Source organism: Falco biarmicus, chromosome 12 (genome assembly GCF_023638135.1).
Source record: "Falco biarmicus isolate bFalBia1 chromosome 12, bFalBia1.pri, whole genome shotgun sequence".
NCBI classification, from domain to species: domain Eukaryota; kingdom Metazoa; phylum Chordata; class Aves; order Falconiformes; family Falconidae; genus Falco; species Falco biarmicus.
Window position 1 is genome coordinate 28,408,391 of NC_079299.1, and position 27,218 is coordinate 28,435,608.

The following is a 27,218-nucleotide window of genomic DNA, read 5'->3' on the forward strand; positions in this document are numbered from 1 at the left end:
TTTCCTCAAGAGGGAACATCAGTTATGTGTGTCTTCTCAAATAATTTCTACAGCTGTATTTCTTTCTGTTCACTACACAGCTCAGGCCTAAACATTGCTAAAACACCACATCGCATTTTCAAACTATCCATTCAGGAAGGGCACTGATAAATTATAGAAAGATTTTATTTTATTTTATTTTTCTACAAACCACAAGAATAGCTAAGGGATTAGAAAATTTGTAATATAGAGACTTTGAGTTCAGTCTATCTGTATCACATGGAGGATGTTAGAAGATTGTATGTGTTCTGTGAGGCTCTTATTTACTTAATCCTCAGCTGGCATTAGTTGTGGCAGCAAGAAGCTTACGGCTCAGAAAGGCAGTGTTCTATCAATGCCAGGAAGGTGTTGACAAAAATCTTCTTTAGCAATGGCAGGTACTATTTGAATACCTAGTGAGGAGAGAATATCACCGAGTCATTGGGAAGAAGTGACTTACCCTTGAGAAGTAGCAAATGAGAAAAATTTCTGTCACTGTGTCATTTCTACATAGTGTCAGTGGTGTTAGGGGTAGGCCTGCCTCCCCACTCCCTCTTGGAGAACAGTGGAAGCCCATGGCTGCTGCCAAACTCCTCCTGACCAGGAGCAACCTTTTGCTTCTGTCCCCAGATACTAATGCTGAGTCCACTTCAGTGTCAATAAAGGCCAGACCAAAGCCTATACTCTGGCTTTAAGGAATGGTTTGATCAAAGTGCAGATTCCTGTGGAGAAATTCAGGAGTAATATAAAGGAGCCTCATAAGACAAACTGGCAAAGTGTGACAAAATCCAGAGGTGGCAAGTCCTCCTGTTTCCTCTACTGGTGAAAAATGTGTGTAAATGTTTTAACAACAGGGCTTACCAACCTTCAGAGTAACTGTTAGAAAATTCTTCATCACAAGTTCCAAACTAAGATAAGTCTCCAGCCAAACAACAGACAGCAATGTAGCTCAGACCTGTACAGTGACCTCTTCTTATTTTTTCTGGTCAATTTACCAGGCTAACTAAGGAAGTTGACTACCCTAATTACCATTAGTTGAGAGTCTGATCATTCCACTCAAGGGCAGGTCTGCTGTTCAGACAAACCTGGACAAGCCAAAGCAATGGCGCTGACAGGAACCTTGTTGAAGTCAAGGAAGAAACATAAAGTCCTCTGTTTGCGATGGTGTAAACAACGCATTGGGATAGACAGGCTGCCTGACTGGGGCAGACAGTCCCTTGGGGGCACTCGATTAAACGTGATCTTGCAGTGTGGCCCAACAGCTGGTGGCTAACAGCATCCCTTTTTAGTCAGCACTCATAATGTGGCACCTTTGAAGATGTCATCCCGTTACAGGCGCCCCAATACAAGAAAGACTCATAAACCTAGTCAAGCACACTGAAGTCACAGCGGTGGTGGGGCCCGGGCACTTGCCCGGCAGCCCTGCTTGGAGCGGGAACCCGACGGGCCTATGCCAGCAGCACCGCCGGCCGTGAGGAGAGAGCCGGCCGTGAGGTGAGGGCCAGCCGCCGGCCGGGCTCAGCTCGCCTCAGGGGGTGGAGGGAGGGCCGCTCGCGCCTCCCGGCTCCCGCCTTGCGGCTCCCGCCCAACGGCCACGCCGCGCGCTCCCCCGCGCAGGCCCCGCCCCCGCGGCGGCCGCTCGCGCCCTCACTTCCTGGGGCGGGCGGGTTGAACATGGCGGCGGGTCGCCGGGCGCTGTTGCGCGCCACCACTCTGCTCCTGGCGGCGGTGCTGGCTCCCGCCGCCGCCTCCCCCCGGGCCGGCAGCCCCGGCGGGTCGCGGAGCCGCGTGCAAGTGCTGAGCGGCTCCAACTGGAGCCTGGTGTTGCAGGGCCAGTGGATGTTGGAGTTGTGAGTAGCGGCCGCTTTCCCGCCCGCCTCAGAGGCACCGAGGGAGGGTGGGGGCGCGTCTCCCGCCTCAGCTGGGCGCCTGCCCCGGGGAGCGGGCATGGCCGGTAGCAGCTGCCTCGGTGCGGGGAGCGGGGAGGCGGGCGGGGCAGCCCTTCTCTCCTCACCCCGCGGAGTGCGGGGGCGGCCGGCCCGGGCAGGGACCCTGCGGCCTGTGCTCCTCTGCTCCACAGGGCGCTGCGGCCCGGTCTGAGGCGGTCTGGCGGAGCAGCCTTCGGGCGGTGCAGTCCGCCTTGAGGTGAAGCCGGGCGCGCTGGGGCGAGCCCTGGGGCCGTGTGGCTCGGGCAGCGGCTGCTGGGCAAGTGTCCGGCGCCGCCCGGTGGGGCTGGCACTGGGTGCTGTGCGAGCTGGCAGGGCTCCGTTCGTAGGTGACATTGAGCGGGAGGCGGCTTCCATAGCCGTGGTACGCCATGTCCCGGCAGGCCCTCACCTCAGCCCGGCTCTGCGGTAGCGCAAGGGGGATGCACCGGGTTTCATTAACTTTCCAAGGCCGCTGTTGGCCTCCCTGGTGCCAGCTGCGCTTGGCTTTAAGAGCTTCTGGCTCACTGTGGCAGTGTCACGGCTTCACTTGTGACGGGATTCCCTTCCTGAAACGCTTGTGACATTTTGTCCTTGGGGGCTGGATCACCCACTTGTGTTTAGAAAGGGGGAAAGGAACCTGAGAGGTTTAAGACAGCAATTAAACTACTTTTTTTTTTTTTTTTAAGTAGGCTGTATGCTCACATATCTGTGTGTGGTGCAGCTATGAAATAGGAGTTTATAGTGGCATGTGTGCTACTCCTCTGTGGAAGTGCTTGACTTTGAAACAGACTGGTTGCCCATCAACATCTGAATGCATGCTCCCTTGTAAATACTTACCCAGTTGCTTTAAGTTTTGGTCTAGTATTGAATTTGAGTTATCTCTAGTCTCTTATTAGGGGAACTATCACTTCCCCTAGGGCTTTACTGCTCAGGGTCCTACAGAACACCTGATGCTAATCAGTGACTAGATGTGAGCAATCCTGAAATAGCTGATTGAGACACCCGGGGGTGCCTGCTGTTGTGGCTAATGATTTGGGTTTGATTTTGAGTCTTTATTTCCGCCCCCCCCCCCCCCCCCCTTCATTTGTTGTCTTCTCAAAGACAGGGGAAGCAGAAGCTACTGTATGGAGGTTACAGATTCATATGTTGAGTTGCTGAATCTTAAGGGGTAAACAGATTATTTATAGTGACTCAAAGCTTTTATTTCTAAGAGAAAATATTTTTAAATAATTAATGATGCCACTGCAGGAGAAAGAAATCAGAACTCGTTGGGATAGCGAACAGTTAAAATCGTTTGTGAGTCTACTGTGAAACATTGCACTCATTTGGGGTGTCAGCTGATAAGAGCAATGGTGGCAAAAGTTAGCTTTAGTGCTAGCTGAATGTGGTACATGTTGCTGCATTGCTGAAATGAGACACATTTTTATTTTATGTACGGTGTTTGATGCGTGAAAGATCTTTAGTTCTCCATACTGCTTTCCATGGTACATTCCCAGTGCTTTCTCTTTGTCTTTATTGAGAATGCTAACTCGGTGCTGCTGTTCTTGCATTAGAGAGGTGGAGACTCCCAATCATGTTTAAACAGGAGTTTGAGATCTAATATTGATTTCTTAGGATTCTTGCAGCTGTTTTCATGCTAATGGATTTTTGGCTTCTACTGATCTTTACCTGGTTTAGAGCTGGTGATCTGGACAGGAGTCCTGCATGTCAGTTCAATGATTCCTTCCATGATCTGTGGTGGTAGGCCTGTTGGCAAGACTGCAGTATCGTTCATCAGAGCCTCATTTGCTCAAACAACCTCCTGTTTGTTTAGAAGACCTTTGTTTTCTAAGCAGTACTAATTTATTATTATTTTTTTTCATGAAAATGTTGTTATAGGATCTCTGTGGAAAAATATATTTTCTTTTGGTCACCTGCTGTACACAGCTGGCTCAAAGCCTCCTGCCCGGGTAGGAATGGGTGCTACTACTTCTGTTTAATGTCAGTTTTTCTGTTTGTGAAAGTGGTGTAGGCATGTTGTTCTCAGGTGCAAAAACAGAGAAATGTAAGTCAGAAATTACTTTTATGTGGGATTTATAGGGGAAATAGAATTTTTCTTCATCCATCCTAGCTGAAGTGTGTGTATTTGGGTGACTTTTGGTAAATATCTGGTTATACATAGCTGGCAAAATTGCAGGCAGTGGAAGCACTGCTGCATTTCACTGATAAAAGTGTTCTGGATAACTTGTGTCTCTGAAAGACATTGTCACACTTTTTGCTTACCATTACTGTCACAGTACACAGATCCTCGCTGAAGAGCTGTGAGTGTGATGCTGGAGTGAACTGTTTTAGAAGATTTCCTTATTATTTCTAGTCTGTAGCTGTGATGTAATGATTCATTAGTATGAGGAGTTTTCTTTTTGTCTTTGTCTGTTAGGAGTATTGAAAACTAATTTCTGGTCTCTTTATTTAAAAGTGCATTTTGCATTTGTGAACGCAGCTTGTTCTGAGTCTGGTCTCAATTTAACATCATCTTCTTGATGTAGATTAAAACACACACATATCCCAACAATAAACTTGTTGTCTGTATGCCTCTGGTTACAGATGAAACTATGTGATATGCTCCTGTGCACCTGTAGTACTTTAGGTACTTGCCCGTGGGGAAGGTCTCTGGTTTGGCTCACACACAGGGTGTTAAACATTTCAGTTCCCATTTGTTTCAGCATGGACTTAGTGCTGTCTTTACCTTTAAAAGAATGTCTTCTCTATTTTAAATTTAGCCAGGTGAAAATCTGGAGAAAAGTGGTGGTTTTATAAACCATCAAAATATTTTTTTTATTTTATAAATATTTTAAATGTTATATTTATAGAATATAAATACTCACATTTTCAAGGCTAGTTTATCATACCTGTAGCATAGGCCCATGCTTTATTTTCTCATTGTCATTTATTGTTATAGATATGAGATATATTTATTATTTATTTATTGTCCTGCTATCTAGTAGGCCATATTATCACAAGGGTTCAGTACTTCCATTAGCACTTCTGTTTGTAGTTTCAAGGGAGTGTGCTAAAAATCTAGCTGAGTGTTTTGGTATTTACCTGGTTTATTGCTTTTAAACAGCTAACTTGAAACACTTTGTGTAGATAAACTCTTGAAGAATTCCAGAAATTATTTAACAATTACTGTAACTTAGCTTGAGAGTTCAAGAAGATGGGGAATTTTCTGTCACTTATATATATATGAGACTATAGTCTCTTACTTAGTCTTGATTTGTTAGTACTCAGGCTTTTCTTTGTCCCGTTCTTCCAAACAAACATAACCCCCCAAAAAACACCAAAAAGCAAGGGGGGAAGCTTGGAATGAAAATTAAATTACCAAAACTCTGGTTTGGTTGCGAAGCTTCTGCAGCCCTCCTCACTGAGTTCAGACAAAGTGACCAAATTATCTATGGACTCTGATTTAATAACTGAACATGCAGTTGATCACTGTGCCATGCATTGACTGAACAGAAACTGATGAAATATGGAAAGTCTTGGTAGCAGATGCTTTACTATTATAGAAGGGGACAAAACTGTGTAAAATGATGGACCTTAATCTGCTGAAGTTCTAGAAGATTTCACATAACTTTTCAGTGATTGATTGGCTTTCTATTTTAAAAATAATTTCATCTTTAAAAAACATTTGTGAATGCAAAGTTGTTGGAGCCTTTTTTTTTTTAATTGCAGATGGCACTCTTATCCTTTTTCTTCGTTTTGAAACTGAAGAGCTGAATAACTATGATTACCCTGCTTTGCATCTTGTTCTTGGAATTTTAAAATGCATTTTACTACTGAGCTGTAGAACAAGTGGAAGGTAGCAATTGAAATGTTAACTTACAGAATACAGTTTGTTTAGCTTTTAGTGCATCACACTGCAGTGGTATGCAGTTACTTTTCTTCTTTATTCAAGTATTATTGGAAGAGAGATGCATGTCGGGTTACTGAAGTAAATAAAGCAGAGTGGGATTTCATAAGGTTGAGCTTGCACCCCGAAACAAATTCCCCAGAACAGTGTCTTGGTGTATTGTCACTTCAGCGGGCTCATCTGTGGTTTAAGGCATTTGGGTGAAGCTTGGCAGGAGAATCCAGGGAAGAGACCTCCTTTGTTAGCTCTTTGAGGTAGCTAAGGCTTTGCAATTCGTGGAAAAAAACAACCAAAAAACCCAACAAAAACTTGCTTACTTTTTGTGGAGCAGCTGGTTTTGGATTGCGCTGCAAGAGGGGGAGGTCTTGCCTGTCTCTTTTGGAGGAGTTTTGGCACGCTGGAGGAAACTTCTTGTCAGCTTCCAGAGCATGTACTATTGTGGTATAAGTCTTGGTAGATTACAGGGGCTAACTTCTGTATCTTTGGCTACCACCTGCTCACTTGAAAAGTAGATTAAAACTGTATAGTTGACCTTCTGAAGCTTATCTTGTGTTGAAATTACAGTCACCTATTCTCCCTCAAGACATCTGTATTGAAGAACAAGAATGAATCAAATGATAGTCTTAAGGTAACACCCAAAGACATCAGACACTATCTTGTTATTTTGTCTGTTTATGAAATAATCTGTAGCAGTAAAGTAAAAACTACTTAAAAGAATTAAAGTAATAATCATTTCGTTCTGATACTGTTTTTACTATTGTTAGGTACTGTTTCAAGACTTGTATTGCAGCCATTTAATAGTACTCCCAATCTGAAGTTCAGCAAGTTAGGTTGGTTTAAGCAGTATCTTTTATAAAAATTGTGTGCCTTGAATCAAGAAAAACTGGATGAAAAGGGGAAACTGTCATCTCTCCTGTTTTGCTGTTTTCTCTTCAGCAAATCCTATCATGCCTGTATCTGTAAGCTGCTTTTTCTCTGTTCCTAGGTTCTTGCAACTTCTTGAAATTGCCATCAGTGTAGAACCATATTTGATGTTACATCTGTTCAGCACTGATAGTAACTGATAACAGTAGTGAAAAAGCAGATAGAAAGAGTCAGTTACATTCATTTGAAAATGAGTGAATTGAGGAACTCCCAACCCAAGCAGTTACAAGAAGAAAGATCAGTGGATTGGAGTTGGAAACTGTGTATCAATAAATCTTAGTCATCTGTGTTTACTGATCAGCTCTGTAGTGATATGACTAAATGGCATGTTTGCTCAAACTGGTTTCAACTTACCTTTTGGCAGCGTAGTTTGTGTTTTGGTTTGGTTTTGGGGGTTTGTTTTGTTTGGTTGGTTTTTTTTATTGCAGCCATTGGTGAAATTGGTATTTGAAAGCTAAAGCTTGGTCTTTTATGTTTCAGATCAGAGATACACAGTCTTTGCTTTTGACTTTAATAGCTTAAAATGTTGCTTTTGGGTTATTTCTTTATGCCCTCTGAAAAAGCTTTAGGTGTTGTAATGGATTGGAGTAGGAACAGAAAAACATTTGACTACTTCGAAATTGTGATTTTTAATTCACTTAGGTCCATTGCAAGAACAATTGACTTGACCAGCAGACAGATGTAAGTTGTGTTATTTATGGAGGGTAGACAGGGTACGAAGGAGGCCTGGTAATGCCATAAATGAAGTGTATGTTGAAAAATGTGCGATACCTACTTGCTGTGAATAACCTGGCAATGTGTAATTTACAGGTATGTGATGTTTTCGGTCTGATTTTTAAATGGTGATCAGTAAATTGTTTTTTAATATGTAATAGGCTACTGAAAACTTTCTTTCCTTAACCAAGTGCCCAGGTCTTGATTTAAATTCCAGCGGACTTTGATTTTTAAATTGGAGAGACCCGAGCACTGTTTTTTTTGTCGTGGTTGTAGGGCACGGTGTAAACAACAAATTAACAGCTAAAGGTACCCCTTGTGCAAAGGGAAAAGCTAGAGGAGTAACAGTTTTTCATTTATCAGTCAGGCTACTCTAATAAAATAATATTGTTTGTAAAGTACAGTATCTGTCAAACTACTATTAAAAGCGCTCTATTGGCCAGCAGCATGGTGGAAAACAGCACTGCATGTGAGATTTGTTTCCAGCATCTTTTAAAAAGATACTGAGGGGCTGTTTCTTGTCAGGATAAGATTTATGTACTTTTTTTCAGATACTTTCACACAGAATAATGTTGATTGGGAAAAAACAAGGTATTGGCTTTCATACTTAGAATCATAAATGTCTAGTTCAATTAAATACAACACACTTTTAAATCGTATCCTTTCAACTTCCAAACTTAGGTTTCAAAACTACTGTGAAGCACTCAAAGTAATTCTGATCCTACCTCTTCTGTGAGAAATGACCTATTCTAGGTTCAGTCTTATTTACATGAAAGATCTCTGGGTGGCTGGGAGATATCTTGTCTGCAGCAACTCAGAAAGTAAGCGTTCCTGATCATAAGGCAGCCAGAGAATAGGAGGTGCCGCTCTTAAGGTCAGGTAGTAGTACTGGCAGGTGGACAAACTGAAGGAGTAAGGGAGCTCTTTGTAGAGCTTCACAGTTAGAGTGCAGTGGTTATGTGGGCTGTTAAGGATATTGGACTCTGCCCATGAAGAAATTTGTTTCTGTTGATAACAATGGATAAGGAGCATGTTGGTGTATATGGAGTACTGTGAGAGGTGGTGTCTCTCTCTCTAGGCCCACTACTCTTGCTATCAGAAACCTGCATTTATGCATTTCCGTCTCCATCCTCCCCAATAAATTAGGTTAAACCATGCAAAGGTCTCTTTAATTTGTAAAAGGATGAGATTGTGTATGGGCAGTTGCCATGGCTCAGTTATGTGCCATACCTAGCTGTTCTGTTACTTTCATTGCGTATGTGACAGACCACTGCAACCTCTGCAAGTTTGACACAGGTTTTGTCAACCAAGTTAGGGTGACATACAGAAAGATGACAGATGGGGTTTTGTCAATGTTTGAAGTGTTATTTGATATTGTTCTTTAATATTAGCTGTTCTCTCTCCATGTTGCTATTATCAGTAATGACTGCAAACTTGGTTTGATTGTTCCAGTTGGTAGGATAGAATACTCTGCTCTTGAAATACGCTGTCTTATTTTGCTGAAATTAATATTGGGAGAAAATAAGACCTGAGAAGGACAATCAGTATAAAAAGTAGGAATTTGATGTGCAGTCCCTTTAAATCTCTAAAGCGTGCTATCAAAAAGGGCATACTTAAATGTATTGAGTAGTGGACTAAGGCACATGTAGTTTCTAGAAGCTCTGAGGTGTGGGAAATCAATAAAAAAATGTTACATTGAAGGATACCACTGCAGAGGACAGCCTGGCTTCAATAATTCAGATAGCTGCCATGGAAATGGATTTATTTCATATGTAAATAGAATAAATCACAAGTGGTGACGGGTTTGGATATGAATCTCTCAGATCTGTGGAGATTTGTTTTTGTTTTAATAACAAGAGGAGGAATATAGAGATTGATAAAAGAACTACTTGATCGTCTTATTCAGTAGACTTAAGTAAAACTCTAGGTTGTTTTCCTTTATGGTTGATGTGTTCGTATTTTCTCTGTATGGTGAATCAATCTGAATGTCGGTAAGTGTAAGAATATTAAAATATTTAACCTGTCTTTCCCCTTTAGCTATGCTCCTTGGTGTCCAGCTTGTCAACAGATTGAATTGACATGGGAGAGATTTGCAAAGGAAAGCAAACATCTAGATATCACTGTGGGAAAAGTGGATATCACTCAAGAACCAGGTATAGTATGAAATAAACTGTTTTAATAAAAGGAATTATTCAGTGTAAGTACCTCTTAGTATCTGGGAGCACGCTTTATTTTACTGGAGTACCTAGGATACCAGCCAAGTCGGAAAAGAGGTTTCTAAATAAAAAAACATTATCCGCATTTTGTTTCTCCACATAGTTCATATTTGTGAGCCTAAGTTTATAAACTCAGTCTGAAGGATTAAAGAATTGGGGGAGTGATCGGGTGTAATGCTGTATTAAAAGGGGCTTATTCTCATTTTTTATCTGCTTCATTGAAAGCTGTTGCCTGGCTCGTTGCTCTCTTCCAAACTTTCTGTGGAAGAATCCAATTCCATAGCTTCCAGTTACAGAAGGTTTCAGGGTGTGCTAGCATCACCACAGTGTGAGCATGCATTAGTAAGTTCTTAACTGTTTCCATGATGGTGCTGGGTTTATTGTCTTGTTTAATGGTAGTAGCCCTTTAATAGCACATATGCAAATGTGTTTACAAAAAGCCTAACTATCCACAGAAGCATGAATACAATCTTACTGATTTCTTTAGTGGCTCCCTTCATTCAGGGTTTTGAATGTGTGTTTGTGTGAGCAGTACTGCTTATCGTTTAAACCTTTGCATCTCTTGGGAATGCTTCATGCTTGTTTTGGCGTTGAGGGGATAAAATTTTATCAGCAGTATCGAAAGACTGACAGTTAGGCAGAGATGTTACTAGAATAAAGGCTATGCTTTACTGATTTTTTTTTCTTATAAAATGGGTGGAAAATGTGCCCATTTTATTAGCTGAAAACATGCCAAACAAATTAGCTTTATCAAATTAACAGCAGGGAAATTACTTAGACTCTGGTCTCAGATACAGCAATTTAAGTTTACAAGGAAACACCGGCTGTTCTAGACCTTATGTAGGTTAATGTTTTGCTAAAAGTTGAGTAGTACACAAAAACTCATGCCAAAAAGCTGCTGATGTGTGGCTGTCCTTTAGTGCATATACTAATCATTAATACTCTATTAAACAGATAAGCTTGAATATTAGTTTTCTGTTTAGAGAGGTAAACTTAAAGCCAGCTTCTTCACATTTGCACAGTAATGGTTGCTCTGGAGTTAAGGCTGTGTATAGGGATCCATTATAAAACTATCCTGTTATTTGCTCCCTGTTAGACAGGGATTCTTTTGCTTATGCAGTGTTCAAATAAAAGGATTTCAGTCTTGATTGTGGCATTTGGATGTGACTATAACTTAAATGCACATTTGGAAGTGAGGCTGTAAAAATAAAATACTTGTTCTCCAAGGAATTACTCTTCCTAGTAAAACCTTGAATGGCAGCATTGGGACCTGAAGGGGGTCAGGTAATTGGTACTTTGTTTTGGTGTAAATTTTTCTGACTGCTGAGTGATGCTGGTTTCTTAAGACATTGGATGTGACTTTTAACCAGAAGTTCCTTAAACATTTTATTTTCTAATGTTGCTGAGAATCTTGACCTCTGAGGATGTTTGGCTTCTGCAAGTCAAAAGACTGACCCAAAATTGTGACTTTGTACCAAAGCGTGTGTAATATACCTACAACATCCAGTTCAGCACAAAGCATGAAAACTGTAGCTGCTTCTAAAGCTAATGAATACTCAAACTGGAAAACCATCTATTACATTTTTGACCTTTGGAGCTGATGTAATTTTGAAGGCATATGAGCTCCTTTGGAAGCTTTCCAAAGTTACTGAGGTATTTTATAGACTTATGCTTCAGCCTTTTGATTGGTGTGCTTAAGTGCTCTGTCTCCTGTTCTTTCTTGCACCAGTGGTACCTTAATTATCTTTGTTATGTAACCCCTTCATCAAATGAAAGTAGTCAGAATGCATTAAATTAGGCGAAAACCACTAGATGAATGCAGGGTTGTGTAAAATCATACTTCCTGCAGGAGAAAGTAGCCATTCATTGTGCTTAATTACAGCAGATGCCCAAAGAATAAATCCACTAGAGCCTTAATGGATTTACAGCGTATTTCAGTCCCTTGATGAACTAGTTTAAAATGCTTAGTCTTTCCTCATCTTTCCTGTTGAAACATTCAGTATTTCAAGACCAGGCAATAGAGTTTCTTCTGGATTTCAAAGTTCAATACAGTTGTGGTGCCTTTCTTAAGCTCCCAGTCACAACATTAACCTGTGTTTCAAAACAAGACTTCTTGTATCTTCTGTAATCTTCTTTCAGTAGTTGTTTGATGAAAGCAGCTGTATTTTTTAGATGGCATGTATATTCCCTGTGTATTTTAGGGGGTGTCTTTGTGGAAATACTGAAGTTTTTTTCCTATTATTGATTAGCTGTTAATTTCATAATGGGTGTATGTCACTCTGATTTGCAAACAAAGACAGATGGTTAACTGTGTTTCAAGTTAAACTACTAATCAGTTCAAGTTTGTATTAAATGTGCACCAAAACAATTTACTGTCTGAGTTTTGCTTTTTTGTAGCTGACTGGTATCTGGTTTTACTAATCCAAGGAGGTGCCTTAGATAACCACCAGCTAAAGTTTTGGGGATGCTTAGATGCATTTTAGCAACAGATTGTATATTTTATAATTTATAGATTTCATTGTTCATTCTGAGATTGTTGGTATTTGCTCTATGATAGGCTACTGGTAAGAGAGATTTAAGCTATTTTGTGTTCTGTTTGCCTAACTAGAATTTGTAGGAACTTCAGAGAGTCTTTCAGTGTTCCCAGGACTTTCTCTGCTCTTAAGTTTATATTCTTTATGGCTCTCCACCTAGCTTTTCTTGTGCAGCTGTGCTTTCAGCTTGATTAATTCTACTGTTACACTTGCATTTGTATTTACTTTATATCTCCTTGTGCTGGCACAGCTTTGAGCTGTTTTACAAAGTTTTCCACCCACCTGCCTCTCATAGTAATAAAGACAGAAAGCTGAAAACTTGAATTTTTGGAACTTTAAAGATGCTTGTACTTGGTTTGATTTTAAACATAATAAACTCCCACCAAAAACAAAACAAAAAACCCAAAGAACAGCAAAGCACACAACCATTTCTTGTCTATTCCACAGGGGAATTCATATTACTACTGAAATTTTACAAATGCCTGCCTTAGTTCAGTGTAGCTCGTCTTTGTCTCTAACAGCAGAAGCTCCCTTGCTGCAGTACTTTTCCATGGCTAACTTCCTGGTGGCAAAACATACTTGCTGTATTTAAACCCAAGTAAGGATTTAGTTTCCCAAAGATTTTCACAGGACTTTGTAAAAGGAAAAGTTAAATTACTAATTTAAAGAGTTCAAGTCAGTTCTCTATGAATGACAATTACTAGCTAGAGGAATTGACCCCTTACTAATGGAGCTAAACTGCATATCTAGGGGTTGATAATCTCTGAAGACTGCTGTATTAGTAGTTTGTGCGTTTTTTTTCCAAAATAGACTGCATTAGTAGCATGTTTTTAATTCCTGCAGTCTTTAAGTTGGATGTGTTGAATAGTAAGTAGTACTACCAAGCACTGAGGTGAGTTCTTCCTCTCACTTCCAGGTTCTGTAACTGTCAGGAGGTGGTAGTGTCAAATAGTGCTGACTTTCCTCAGATTTGGAAGCAGAGGGGAGAAAGCGATGTCTTCACCTGATGACTTAGCTCATGGAGTTTTACAGACAGCCTGCTTACGAGATGTTGGGGAGCTTTTTGCTTCACAGCTGACTTGCAATGAAGCCGTACACTGGAGATCTTCACTGGTGCACTTAACACAGCAGTGAAGCTGGAAGCACTTGTGCCTATTACTCTGTAGCAGTACTGATGCATGGCCAGAGAACACCAAACTTCTGCCCCGCAAGCTGCTTTTTGATGATTTGAATAATTTCTGTCCTATGAATTCCATTCTTTGTTTACTGTCTGGGGTGATACTTGTAAAAATGTTACTGTATTTTTGCCAGTCAGTGAAATACCTGCTTTCAGTGTGGGGATCAATTTCAGTCAGCCTCTTGAAGCCCTGCTTCAGCCTTTCTTTGTCCTTTCTGCTGTATTATGTGTGATGCTCAAAATGCTGATGTGACCCACCCTTCTGGATGGTGTAAAAAATTGTTCTCATGGCTTAAATTTGCAATATTTTGCATAACAGAATGCTGAGATATCCCAAGCTTTAGTGTCAGTCTGTTGGCATACCATTTGTATTTACCCTAGAGAGGAATGATGTATGGGAAGGAAGGATAAGAACCTAGAAACATCCAAAACATTGTCTTGCTAGTCATGTTTGAGAGAGAGATTGAGCTTTCCTACAGGATACAAGAACAGACTGGTTGTGCAGTGTATGCAGATTATTTGGAAGAAGCAAACAAATAAATACAAAGATTAATGTATTTAATGACTTGAAATGCTGAGATCTGAAATGTGTGGCTCTAAATCATTTAATCAGCTAGAGGATGGGTTAAAATCAGAGGCCACAGTTTGTAAATCATTGTTGTCATAGCTATCATTGCTAGTGACCCAACTTTCTAGATGAAACAAAGGTCATCTGGATGAGACCATGCACAGACAGAAGCTCACAGCCTAGTGGAATTTGGGTGCATTTGTAGCCCTTCTTCCTCTTGGTTGGAGGAGCACGCTGCTAGTCTGGGCAAAAAAATCCACTACGTGCAAATATCAATTAGAGAAATCCAGGTAGAAAAACTACCTTGCAGTAAACATTCTTCAAGATCAGCTTTTTTCCTTGATTTGTCAACAGTATTTAGTATCTGTTACTGTTTCTAGCACTTCTGAATACAAACTGTTAACCTGTATTTGTGAAACAGTGGTAAAAGCTGTGCAGTCTCCTGCTTTCTAGTCTACAATAGAAAAGTCAGAATTCTGAGAAATTGCATTTTTACCGAATGCTTTGATGTGGGTTTTTTTCTTCCCTTTCTAGGCTTGAGTGGTCGTTTCTTTGTCACAACACTTCCTACAATTTACCAGTAAGTATGTCATACTAGAAACAGTTAACTGTTTCAGCATGTATTCTTTTTTCCTGTGCTGTTTGAACAGCAGCATGGAAGATGTAATGAACAATTGACTTATTTCACTTATGTCAATCTCTAAAACTTTTCTCAGGAGCTCAGTACACTTAATGAACATGAACTGTGTATTTTTAACTTAAGGTGGATGGTTCTCCTACAGACAGTTTCGTACTTAAAAGATAAAAGTTAATGCTTTTCCAGTCTGGAAACAATATTTGATAGTGTTTGTAAAAACTGGTGCAAGTTTGCATTATTGCCTTCTAGAAACGTGACCATATGTGAGCAGACATGCTTGACCTTATAGAAATGTCACTAAAATTTCTCATTTGAATAATTGACTGCATAGGTCACATGTAAAACAGTACAGAAATTTGCCACCATTTGTTGTACTGCTTTTGTTACTGCTTAGAATTCTTAATCTATTGACTCAGTACCAGTAAGCAGCTGTTGATTCCTGCTTGTCACTTGTTTTAAACTTTAACTTTGAACTGTAGGGAAAAACGAAGTAATACTGGCTTTTGATTTCAGTTCAGGTTATTGTTAGAGCTTTGGTTGTGTGATGAAGTCCTCATCTGAGGTTGTTCTTTAAGTGACTTAACCAAGTCCCCCTGTTATCAATACTGTTAAAAAGGGATCAGAAAAGAAGTTTGCTGTGTCTTTTCTCCAGTGAGAAGATGCCATCCTTCAAATATTGAACCCTTTATTAAGTCATGGTATTGTGAGTCATGCATATTATATATTTATATATATATACACACATGCATATGCACACTTCGAATTGAGTTGTCTAAAAAATCGTTTGGTTGTTAACCCCATGAGCTTTGGGTTTAGTGCAAGTGAATGTTTAAGAAAATAGCATTTTTAATAAATTGCAAAAGCTCATGCTGTTTAAAACCTGAGACCTTCTATCACGGATTACAGTTTCAAAACATTGAAAATGCTTAGGTGTTGAACTTTGTGAGCAAGTCAAATCTATAATATATATATGGGAGTTTTGGTTGGGTTTTTTTACCATAGGTACAGTTTGAAGGGTATCTGTGTTAATGCGTATTCCTGTTTTTTTAGTGCAAATGATGGAGTATTTCGCAGATACCGAGGCTCGCAGACATTGGAAGATCTTCAAGGTTACGTGTTAGAGAGAAAATGGGAAGCTGTGGAGCCTGTAGCAGGATGGAAGTCTCCATCTTCTATAATGTAATGCTTTGCTTTTATTAACAAGAAACATTTAATAACTCATTACTCATTAAGGGTGCTGTGTTGACAGCTTAAAACCAAAAGGCTTATATTCCCTAGACATGTAGGCTTTGCAGAAGCAATCTGTATTGACAGCCTGCTTTCCAGTTTCTCACCTTTAAAAGCTGTTTGTTTTCTGCATTCGCTTTTGTTTGTGCCTGCTAAGGCTTGTTTGTATGATCTTTGAAAATATATAAAGAAAGAAGTACAGCCACTGAGCTTTATGTAACTGTCAGTTTCAATACCTGCTGAGCACTGGAATCAAACATGTTTATATAGATTATTACTTTATGACTTCTGGTTACTTGGGGCAGGCAGCCTCTAGCTTTAAGGATTTCTTGTTTATTTGTCTACAAGGAAGTCCTGTGTCCTCCTTTGGAATAGGAAACAGCATAGTGCTTACACACTGTATCAGAATTTGTGTTCAGAGCCTTGGAGGCGCTCTGAAATAGCGTAGCATGCTTGCATGGTACAGAGAATGAATTGAAGATGTGACTCATCTGCATTTCATTCTGGCTAAAGTTGTTATGTGTAAATTCATGTCAAAGATCCAATGAGTGTCCTTGGTTTTCATCTGAGAATGAGGAAGAGCTGTAGGATATTTGGTAATGGGGAGAGGAGCTGCAGGGCTGCATGCTGCTGTGAGTTGGGGAAAAGGCAGTTGTGGCTGCACAGGGTTAAGCTGTGGAATTGCTATTTCTTGATTATGCTCAAATGTCACCTTTCAGGTTACTGTTTCAATGCTTTGCGTTTGGCTGGCTTAAATGATCGTAATACAGAGAAAATGTATTTGTTTACAGTAGCCTCTTTTTGGCAATTACTAGGGCCTGAATGGCATTGAAAGTCTGTAGAATCTTTTTCTGGTTTCTGTGCAGTTTACTGCATATCTTGACTCCTGTCTGTCTTAGGACCTCTTCTTTCTATTCCTTTGTTTTCTAGGATGCATTGCATGGCAGGGCTTTTTCACATCTCTGGATGGATGAGGGTAAGTGGTAGTATTTTCCATACCCCATTTTTATGCTTTGAATAATAACCTGTTTAGAAGTCAAAACCTAACTGAGTGTTTTTATCCTTTTATGAGTGAAGTTTTCCTTACTCGTACGGTACTTTGGGTGTGTAGTATCTTTGCACTATAGATTTTGTAGTACTAATAGACTGTGCCAAAAATGGCAGTTTGATTGTAAAGATTATCATTGATTCTGAAAATACTTACTGTTCTTGCTATCTTGGTGTAGCTAAAATGTTTTATCAAAGTGTGCCAACAGGATGAAATTGTTTTTTCAGAGCTGCTGCAAAAATGATTGTAAACATCGGGAATACGTTTAATATCTACTGGGCTTCCTTGCTTAATACTATTCCTAAAGATTATATCCAGGTTCATTTTGAGAGTTGTAAATCATGCTCTTCTGCAGTTTGTTTGCAGGTAGTGTATTGTACAGGAGAAGAGAGGGTAATGCTATTTTTTAATAAGAATTTCTGCATCTGGAATGCAAACTGTCAACAGCATACAGGAACTTCGACAGTAGAGTCAGAAGTAAAGGAGAAATTCTTAGTGTATGCTTTGAACTTAAAAATATTTCAAGATGCTTTCATTGGAAGCTATCAGAGTTTTTCCTGTAGCGTGCTAATACTGAGAATGTTAAGACCTTCTTAATTTTGGTCAGGAAACACTCTTTCTTAAAATCTTTGACTGTAGCCAAGACTGAGAGACTATTTGATTGTAGCAAATGGCCTTAATATTGTAACATGTGCTACAAAAATAAAGGTAATGGAGAGTTTGAACAGAGTTCATATCGCTTCCAGTAAGCATCTAACCAACCCAGAATGAAACAGAACTTTCAGTTGTTAGGCTTCCTGTGTAAACTACCTTTGATTCTTTTTTTCACTGGACAGCTATTAATTTTTTATAGACTTCTGGCATTTCTCTTGCATGGTTGCTGTGTAATGATGTTGTCTCTGCCTTGTTTCCTTCCTGGAAGATTAAACGCTTTGGGAAGAAACCTTCTCTAATTTGCTTTCAGCTTTGAATATTTTACCTGATGTTTCCTCACTCTTCTTGCTGTGTTGTCTTTGCATATGCTTTAATAAATGTTGGAAGCTGTTCTGACATTAACATCAACAACAAAAACCCAACAAAAAACAACACCAACAAAAAAACAACCCAGGAATTTCAATATTTAAACTTTTCAAAACTGGTTGTGGTTTGTTTTCTAATGGATATACTCTTGGAAGAGATTTTATGTCATAATTTACTTCCTACCAGACTGACTCATTGTGATGCTTGGTTCAGTCAATTGAACTTGTAGGTCTGAATAACAGACTTCAATTTCAAAGAAACAAAGTAACCTTAATATTGGCTTATTCTTTTTAAATGTATAAGAGAAATCACTTAATCGGTGTCTGCTTAGAATGGCTGCCTCCTTAAGAATTGAGGTGCTTGACTAAGAACTGAATGGCTTAATTTTAGTTAATGAATGAGTTCCCAAATTCAAGTATGTATTTTGATCTTGTGCAACTTTTAAGTGCCTGCCACTCTGCTTCCCAGATGTAATTAATGGGCATAAAGTTCTGCATGAGATTACATTCTTGTCACTTGGTGGTGTGCTTGTGAAGTGGGTATGAAGAGAACACTTACTTTTAACTTGAATTGGTTGCTTTTTTGTTTTTGAAATATTTAAGTTCCAAGTTACTTTTTTTAAAAAACACATTATCTTCATAGACTTCTGTCAGTGCTGTGACTGTCGTTATCGCCGGTGCTTGCTGTACGGTCTCCCTCCTACAGCACAGGCCATAAGGACAAATGCACAGGTTCATGTTGCTGGTTCCTCTAGCCCAATAGTCTGTCTCCAACTGTTGCCACCTTCTTACATAATGTAAGGAACAAGAGTGTTGTGCTGCTTTCCTGAATACTCTGAGGCTTCTTTGTGCATTTATCCTCAGTAAAAATTACATATGGCATCTCTAATGTTGAGTATCTTAGGATTAGGATTAATATGTTAGTATTCTTAGGACGAAGGAATTGTGTATCCTTTGCGAAGGCTTAAAAAGCCTTTTAATGTGAACAGCTCAGTAAAGAAAAGATAAATAGTATCCAAAGAATTATAGTATGACATTTACCTCTCAAGCCCTATGCATCCTTAAGACTTCAGTATAAATACTGTTAAATGAAAAATCTTCATTATATACCAATTTATGTCATAGTAATGGCACTATAAATCATAAGTGTGTTAAGTATGAAGTTATTGAGAATCTTGTTTTCATTTCTAGCAAATACATAACTACCTCACCGGCACTCTTGGATTTCACGTTTGGATGTCTTACGCAATCTTCATCTTAGCTACTTTATTGATCGGCCTGTTCCTGGGTTTGGTAAGAAAGTGTATTACTTTTTTTTTTTTTTTCCCAGTTAGCTAGAAGTTTTGCTTTGTATTAACTTGTGAAAAAAAGAATAAACTTCATTGATAATATGTACTGAAGTACTTTGCTTCAATGATGTATCTCTTCTCCCTGATATTCAGTGATAGGATGTGTGGGAATGGTTCAAAGCTGTGCCAGGGAAGGTTTAGACTGGACATTAGGAAGCATTTCTTTACGGAGAGGATGGTCAGACACTGAAACAGAGAGGTGGTCGATGCCCCAAGTCAGTGTTCAAGAAGCATTTGGACGATGCCCTTAACATGCTTTAACATGGTCAGCCCTGAATTGGTCAGACAGTTGGAGTAGATGATTGTTGTAGGTAAATTCCAACTGAAATAGTCTATTCTCTTCTATTAAAATTCTTAAGTACTGTAGATCCGCTCTCTAGTGTTGTTACCTGCTTCTGGTAAAGGTTAAGACTGGCTCACTCAAGTTAACCTTGTTATGAAATTCATGCTTCAGTTTTTAGATTTGTTTAGTCCATCCACCAAGTAAGTGATTTTTAAGACTTTTGTTCTTAAGGATTGAACATGTGTGGTCAGAATTGTGTAAAGACTCCAACTTATCTAAAAACACAGGCATTGTGGAGAGATTTGTATTAGCTGGAGTGGAATTGTATTTGTGGGAGTTAGCGATACAAGTATGCTGCTGCACTATTACTCATAATGAAAGGATGAAAATCTTTTTTAAAGGTTTTGAAGATTTGGGGGTTTGATTGATTTTACCCTATTCCAGGGCATAGCTTTGTGATTACTGCTTGGTTTTAATAAAATCTCACTTTACTTCTTTCTCTCCTGTGATCTTTTGGTTTGAGTTCTCATTAGTAATTGAAAAATCAGACCTCTCTTGTTACTAACCAGAACTGGTGCATTCGTATGTCGGTCTCCAGAACACGAGGAAGGTTATTCAAACAAAACTGTTAGCTATATGTGTAAATGTTACGGAGCATATTCTGACCCCTATGTTGTTTCACAAGTGGAGAGAGTTCCAAGTTAGTGTACCTGTAGAGCTGGAATTATTTCCTCTCTGAATACTTGAATTGTGTGGCTCTGTGACCTCTTAAATATCAATAATAAATGAGAAACTGAGCTGGAAAAGGAGATGTAGACGGGAATAGTTCTTTGGGACTAGTTGCTTGGTCCACAAGCATGTTCTGCAGCTGCAAAGACAGTTATGCTGATAACTGGTTTAACTAGCTGCTAAATCGCTATTCCATGTAGGAAGTGTAAAAGTTATTTCTGGCACTTGGATCTCTGCCCTTCAGCCCAAATATTAGTGTTAGTGAAATAAAGAAAAATTGCATGAGTGTGTTTCTCAGTATTCAGGGAAGTGGTTTCAAAGCACTGTGTGTATATTTAGGCAAAACTACCAGAATATGTGTACGGAATTGGTATATTATACATTATACAATTTAAGCAGCTATGTTTTTCTAGATGGTAGGGTTTCATCACCAAATGAGTACAAATCAAGTTAGCGTAACTAGGAGCAAATGAATATGTTTCTTAAGAAAACTTTCTTTCTTCCTCCTTAACTAAAAAAAAATCCCAAAACTGGAAAAGATGAGAAAAAGTGAAGTTAATCTCTCAGCTTTTTCTAAAAAGCTTTTCAGTGATTGGAATGTATTTAATTTAACATGGTATCATCTGTCTCTTCTTTTTTCCCTTGCATTATTCTTAGCATGTGACAATATGACACAGATATCTTCCTTGCATTTTGATTGATGTGTTCTGCACTAGGCTTCTTTAAATAACAAGCACAAAAGGTGGAAGTACACATCGTGTATTGGGGAGCCAGGGGTGGGAATGGAGTAACATCTCAAAATACAAGACCAAGATTAGTTCGTAAGTTTTAAAGAACTAAAAATCCTCAACTGTGTTCTGGGCCTCTCTTCTTCAGATGCAACCAGCTTCAATACTGAGTAAATTTAGGGAAGCTGGAGGCAGAAAATTTGTAGTAGAGAGAATGTTGGTTGGTGTACACTGAGAACACACTTTCAGCCGTGTTCTTATTTGACTCTTATCTCTGAGCAAGATAACATAATTTTCTAAATTTTATTGTATGTCTATCTAAAAAGGGTAAGTAGGAAAACACTGAACAGTGCAGGTGCTGGTAGGATGATTTAGTAATAAATGCTGCCTTTTCATTTACACAGGTACTGGTTTTGATTTCGGACTGTCTATGCCCACCCAAGTCAAGAGACGAAGCTGAAACATCTGGTAAGAACTCTTTAAGTGTGTCAAGTACTGTAAGTTTAGATGTAACCTTGTAGGAGGGAGGGCAGTACAGTGTCAAGAACTTAAATGTAAACAAATAATCCAAGTCTCCATTTTAGTCACGCTGACAAAGATTGATGTGTTTGGCTCTGAAATATTGATGTCTAAGCATCCACCTGGAGGAGAGCGAAGCAGACAACCCCCCATCCTGCCCCAAACAGCAATTCGTTCTAGCTTCCACAGCAGTGAAGAAGCTAAATGCATTCAAACTGAGGAAGTCATGAAACAATGTTTCTGTATTTTATGCAGGTGCATATTCACTACACCTGTTGTTTACATACAGAAAGGAATTAGCTTTGGCAGGATGCTTCCACATTCTAATATGCACCCTGTATATTGCATTAGGAAATGCAACATTCTGAACCTGTAAAATTCTCTATGTGACTTGAGGTTGGGGAAAGGAGGAGATAGAGGGGATCGAATCTAGAGACTGCAAGGGGTGTTACATCTCCTTCAAATAAAAGAAGAAAACATAAGGATCTTCCTGATCCTTAGTGGGAGGGCTTCTGAATAGTAGTGTTCTCCCTGTGAACACAGGAGGCAGAAACTTGCATGCAAAATGAAGTCTCTTGTTAGCACCAGATTCTGTATGTTAAGCTTCAGAACACTTTTTGGTATGTTTGTGCTATTAATTGGAGTTAAAACTTAACTGTAATTAAAAATGCATTTTTTTATTTGTGTAAATTTGTGTATACTGGCTTGCTGTTGAAGATCAAGATGCATGTTACGCTTGCCAGTAAGACTTTAGCCAAGTCTAGAATTCATAAGTGTGTCAAATTACCATCCTCAAAATGAATGTTTGTCACTATCAAAACAAAAACACACCTATGCATAATTGTGCAGTTGTCTGGCAGCTATTACCTGCCAGAGCTTACCAGTATCTTATCACTTTCCCACTGATTTGTTTGGTTATATCCCTTCAAGGAGTCAAGTAAAATTGATCTGTCTTTAGTTTGTATCTTGATGGAACAAGATGAAAGCTATCTATGCCTGATAGGTGAGAAATACAAATGAAAGTGGAGGAGAAATACTACTGAAGATGTATTTGAAATAATTGAAACGTAAGGAAAATACAGTCCTGCACAAGTGTTCAGTAATAGCATTCATGAATATTTGAGAACACATACAGTGATGTAACTTTAAAAATACATTGTTCTGAAGTTGATCCTAACTTCAGTATTTGAACCTTTTCTTTTGTTTAGATGAAGCAATTACAAAGGATAATGTGGAGAATGCAGCATTAGAAGAACCGGAGGAGGCTGCAGAGCTTTCTGCAGATGATGCAGAAGAGACTGCAGGCTTTAAGGATCTCTCAGATGGAGAAGGTGCAGCAAATTCAAGTGCTGATGACTCGGAGGAGGATTTAGCACTTGGAAAAGAATCAGGGGAAGAAGAAATGGAAGACCTAAGTGAACAACCTTTAGCTGATTCTGAGACTGAAAGCTCAGTAAGACAGCGTAGAAGTCAGGTGGCTGATAATGAACTATAGTTTTTTTGGTGGGTTATTTTGTACACTTGGACCAAAGAAGTATCAGACACTGGGTCTGAAGCTGAAGCTTACACTTGATTTGTCATTTGTGTTTACGTAAAACCTCTGCTCTGTCAGCAGGCTTCTCTCTCTTTTTTTTTTTTTATTTTTTAAAGCTAATGCTTGCTTGCTTTGTTTTATAAGCACATATGCTGTGTGTTGTATAACTTTAGCCGTGACAATCAAAATAAGTGTATCTTACCTGTTTGAAGTCTTCTAAGAGAAAAGGGATGTAACAGTCCCTGTTGTCAGCTGCAAAATGGTCATCTGTGCTTGTCTTCCTGAAAGCATCGACCTAAGCAAGGTCAGGACTTCTCACTCTTTACGGTAGCTTGGCAGGACTGTGGTTTTCTCTCTGAACGTTTGTTTCCAGCTGCCACAGAAGTACCAGGTAAGTGATACAGTCATGAAAGAAGGCACCTTACTAGTCTTCTATTAAAAATGTTGTGTACAGTGGGTTTATTTTTATGACTTTCAACTGAAGCACCTTTCTCTTTCATTTTTATTAATGTTCGTTTTAAAAGTTTATCATACAGTACGCCCCCAGATTTTTCAGGTTTTGGTAATTTGGAGGCATGCTGCACAGCTCAAGTTTATCAGCTGAGTTCTTTGACCCAGGGAGTTTGAGAAATTGAAAACCTCAGGCTGAGAAAGTGGCAGCTAAATATTTTAAATATGTTTGAACTTTTAAAAGGTTTAAAGGAAATTTATTTTAGTCAGGTGAGATTTTGCCAAAGATTTTTTTTCTTTTTTTTTTTCTTCCCCCTGCAAGAGATTGTAGCAAGAAGTATTCACTTTGTGGTTGTTAGGTTGTGTATTTCCTGCCAATACAAGCTTGTCGTGTGCCGTTCTGCCGTTTCCAGCTCTGAATGCTTTTGGCAGAACTCAAAACTGCTTTAGTAATATTAACTGAAGAGGCACTTAAGGTTTTACCTTTGATCCCTTTTTCTGCTTTTTGTCACTGGAATCGGCACATAAGGAAAAGAGGGGCATGGGTGGGAGTGGAGGGAGAAACTTTTGGTTTTGCTACTTATATCAAGATAAATGTGTGTCTGTTGAACTGTATAAAGTGAAAATGGCTTGTCAGGTTGACAGCTTTAGGCATGATTAGGAGTCTTAAGTCATTAAAGATATCAGTATTTCACTTGTTTGACTTGGGTTAATATATAAGGCTTTATTTTTTTTTTAGTAAGGAATACCTACAGTGAGACCCTCTATGTTCCTGTTTTGTTGATATGTGATCATACACATAAGATGTGTCTTAATCTTGATAATTTTAAATATATATATATTGCATAAACCTTGCCTACATGCATGAATTTCATCTTGCTCTTCAAGAATAAAAAGGAATTGGAGATGAGATTGTATCTCCTTAAAACAGACAGGTTGCAAGTCCAAAACGCTGGTTTCCTTTGAGACCGAGATGAATAGGGCCAATTTGTGTTCAAGTTTTGTGTTTTGTTTTGTGGAGTTTTTTTATTATTGCTCATAAAGAACATACTTACTAAGAAAGCTTAACTTTTCCTGCCTATGTTCTGCTGTGTGTTATGTCCTAGAACTGTATGGTCAAAATTTTGCATTTGTCTGTTAACAGCTTTGTGAAGAACAAAATTGCACTACATATGGTGAATATGAATTTTCTTAAGGAATGTTCTCCGTCTGGAGCTTGAATTTCATATAGTGGACATATGTAAATACACTTTCATGTATGTGAAAACATACAGTTGACAGTATATATACATTGCACTATGAGAACAGTTTGTGCTATTTGGGCATTGTCCCATGTAGCTGAGCAATTCTGGAAGCTTACAGTGGAACTCAGCAGCTGAGGTACTTAGCAGTGAGGGGGTTTGTTTGTTTTTTAGTGTGGTTTGTTTTTTTAAAAAAAAACGAGCAACCCCAAACTCAAGTTAAGCTTTTATTTGCAAAAAATAAGAAAACTTTGTGGCCACTGTAGTCTGGAGGGAAGAACTGTGCACCTTAGAAGCTTGGAGTATGGATTTGTTGTTTCCATGATGTATTTGCTTTTTGCATTCTGTGCATCAGGAACCCATAGAAGTCTAAGAGCACAAGACGACTGTAACCATATTTCATGAGACAAGCAGGAGCTGGTGTGTACATTCAGTTACGTGAACTTGCATAACGTAAGAATAGACGTAGCCCCTTGTTCATGGATCCAAAACTACCAGACACTGAAAAACATGTGGGACTGTATCCAGCACAGATTGAGGGCAATGATGACTTTGGTAGTGTACTGAGGTGGGTATTTTGTACTGCGCTGTGTCCTCTCATACTCAGTGTGTAGGAGGGAGCATGTCAATATTAAATTTTGGTTTGATTTCTCTTCATGTTTGTAATACTGTAGAGCCTGTCATCTAATATCCGCTTCAGCTGTTTAAAGAGGTTTTAACTCTAAAAGATACGGAACATCCGTATACCTCACAGTGGCTTTGTTGGATGCTGTTGGATATATGAAGTATTAGAAAGTCAAGTGTGCCTCTTTCCAGTGCTCAAGATGGGGTGTTTGGGCTTTTTGAATGTTTAGATAAGTAAGATGCTCTCAGGAGAGTTAATTTCAGTACTTTGTCTTTAATTTAAAGAAACAGAAAAACAAATGACAAGTTGCACTTCGTCCTACAAGATGCATGGCTTATGAGATGATGGGAGAAAGATCAGAAAGCTCCTTTGGTGATTCTCTGAAGTCTCTGCTTACACTGCCCCTGGGTTTGCATGTCACTGTGAAGTCTGGATTATTTAGGATGAAGATACTAAGTATTTTCCATCGTAATAGACCTAACTCCAGTCACACTCTGATGAGCAGGGATTCAGTAAGCAGGCAGCAAGTGGCAGCAGTTTTGTCTTGTGAGTCTGGCAATGAGCTATACTGGGCTTCTAAGGTTGCTTGAACGTAATATGTGTGTTGTTGCTCCAGTGTTTTCATTAATGAAGTAGGGAATGTAATGCTAATTTGACTTTGTATTTGACATGTATCGGACTATCTTATGACAAAGATCACTAAATTGTGATTAAGACTTTAGAAAAACAGGTGCTATGGAACCGTTGATCTCTCCAACTTAGTTGGACATTTGTAGGAAAAATACTGTAGCATGATACTGGAGATACTTAGGTTTGACTAATATTTATCTGGTAACCAACAAGTAGTAAACACTGTAAAGGCTACATATGTATTTTAACAGAAAGACTAGTAGCTATGCAGTAAGAGTGTAATGTTAATATACTTTCCAGAACTGGGGGGGAGGTTCCGCTAAAACACATTTTAATTGAATCATGCAAGTTTAGTACTAATTGACTATTACAATAGTATTAAACTTGGTGTGTTTCAAAAAAAAAAAGTCAGTATCAACCTTTTGTGCAATCCGTGTTCTGTTACCTTTGTTCTGAGTAGCTTTTTTAAATGGAACTTGTTCTTGCAACCTCAGTATAAACAAAATTTTCTTGGAGAAGCTGCTGCTAACACCGTTCAAAATGTTGTGGTGAAGGATAGGGCTGTAAGGCTTGTGAACTAGAGCTCTATGTCAAAAACGACTTAAGATTTTTGAGAACAGATTTAAATTTCAGCTGGTGTGCATGCCACGCTGAAACCCAGTCCCTGATGGATCTGAATGTGTATGCTTAAAAGCAAGTAATTAAAAAAAATCCAGTGGGTTACTTTTTAGACAGGCTAGACATGTGTACAGGCTTTCAAAATTCCTGTCCTCCAGATTTGTGACACTTGTATGCGCATCTTGGAATAGTCTGTACGTGCTGTACCTGTGCTCAGCAACACTTGTTATGTGGGCTTTCTTCATGGAAATGTTACACAGGGTTGTCTTTTATGTGAAAGTGTTGCAAATTTATGCTATGGGCATTTTTACTGAAATTCCATATAAATTTTGTATTGACGATCTTCTTGTAGTTGTTCTCAGTGTGTAGATGGCTCATCTATGTAACTAACAAAAGATTTTTTTTTTTAATGCTGATCTTCCAATTAATAATAGAGGGTGTGACTTGTGAAGATGCCTTAAACTCTTTAAACCAAACCTGTACATTAATGAATTGCTTTCCTCTTCCATGAGTGAGAAGACGCTTGGAAGCAGCATGCCTAGACTGAGGGTTTCCCTGTGTAACTCGGGGTTGAGCAGGACGCACTCGAAGGTCTACAGGGGTTCAAATGTGGGCT

General features: G+C 39.2%; 1 protein-coding gene across 2 annotated transcripts; it reads left to right on the forward strand.

Annotated features, from left to right (window-relative positions):
- The first annotated feature begins 1,666 nt into the window (after positions 1–1,666).
- On the forward strand, positions 1,667–26,945 carry TMX4 (thioredoxin related transmembrane protein 4). 2 transcript variants are annotated; one of them, XM_056356791.1, is made up of 8 exons: positions 1,667–1,868; positions 9,508–9,623; positions 14,500–14,545; positions 15,653–15,781; positions 16,760–16,805; positions 19,088–19,189; positions 21,390–21,453; positions 22,713–26,945. In XM_056356791.1, the coding sequence occupies exons 1-8, from the start codon at positions 1,693–1,695 to the stop codon at positions 22,997–22,999; spliced, it is 966 nt and encodes a 321-aa protein (XP_056212766.1). In that variant the 5' UTR covers positions 1,667–1,692; the 3' UTR covers positions 23,000–26,945. The 2 variants fall into 2 exon arrangements, with proteins under 2 accessions (XP_056212766.1, XP_056212767.1); XM_056356792.1 differs by lacking the exon at positions 1,667–1,868 and adding an exon at positions 6,423–6,460.
- Positions 26,946–27,218: the final 273 nt, after the last annotated feature.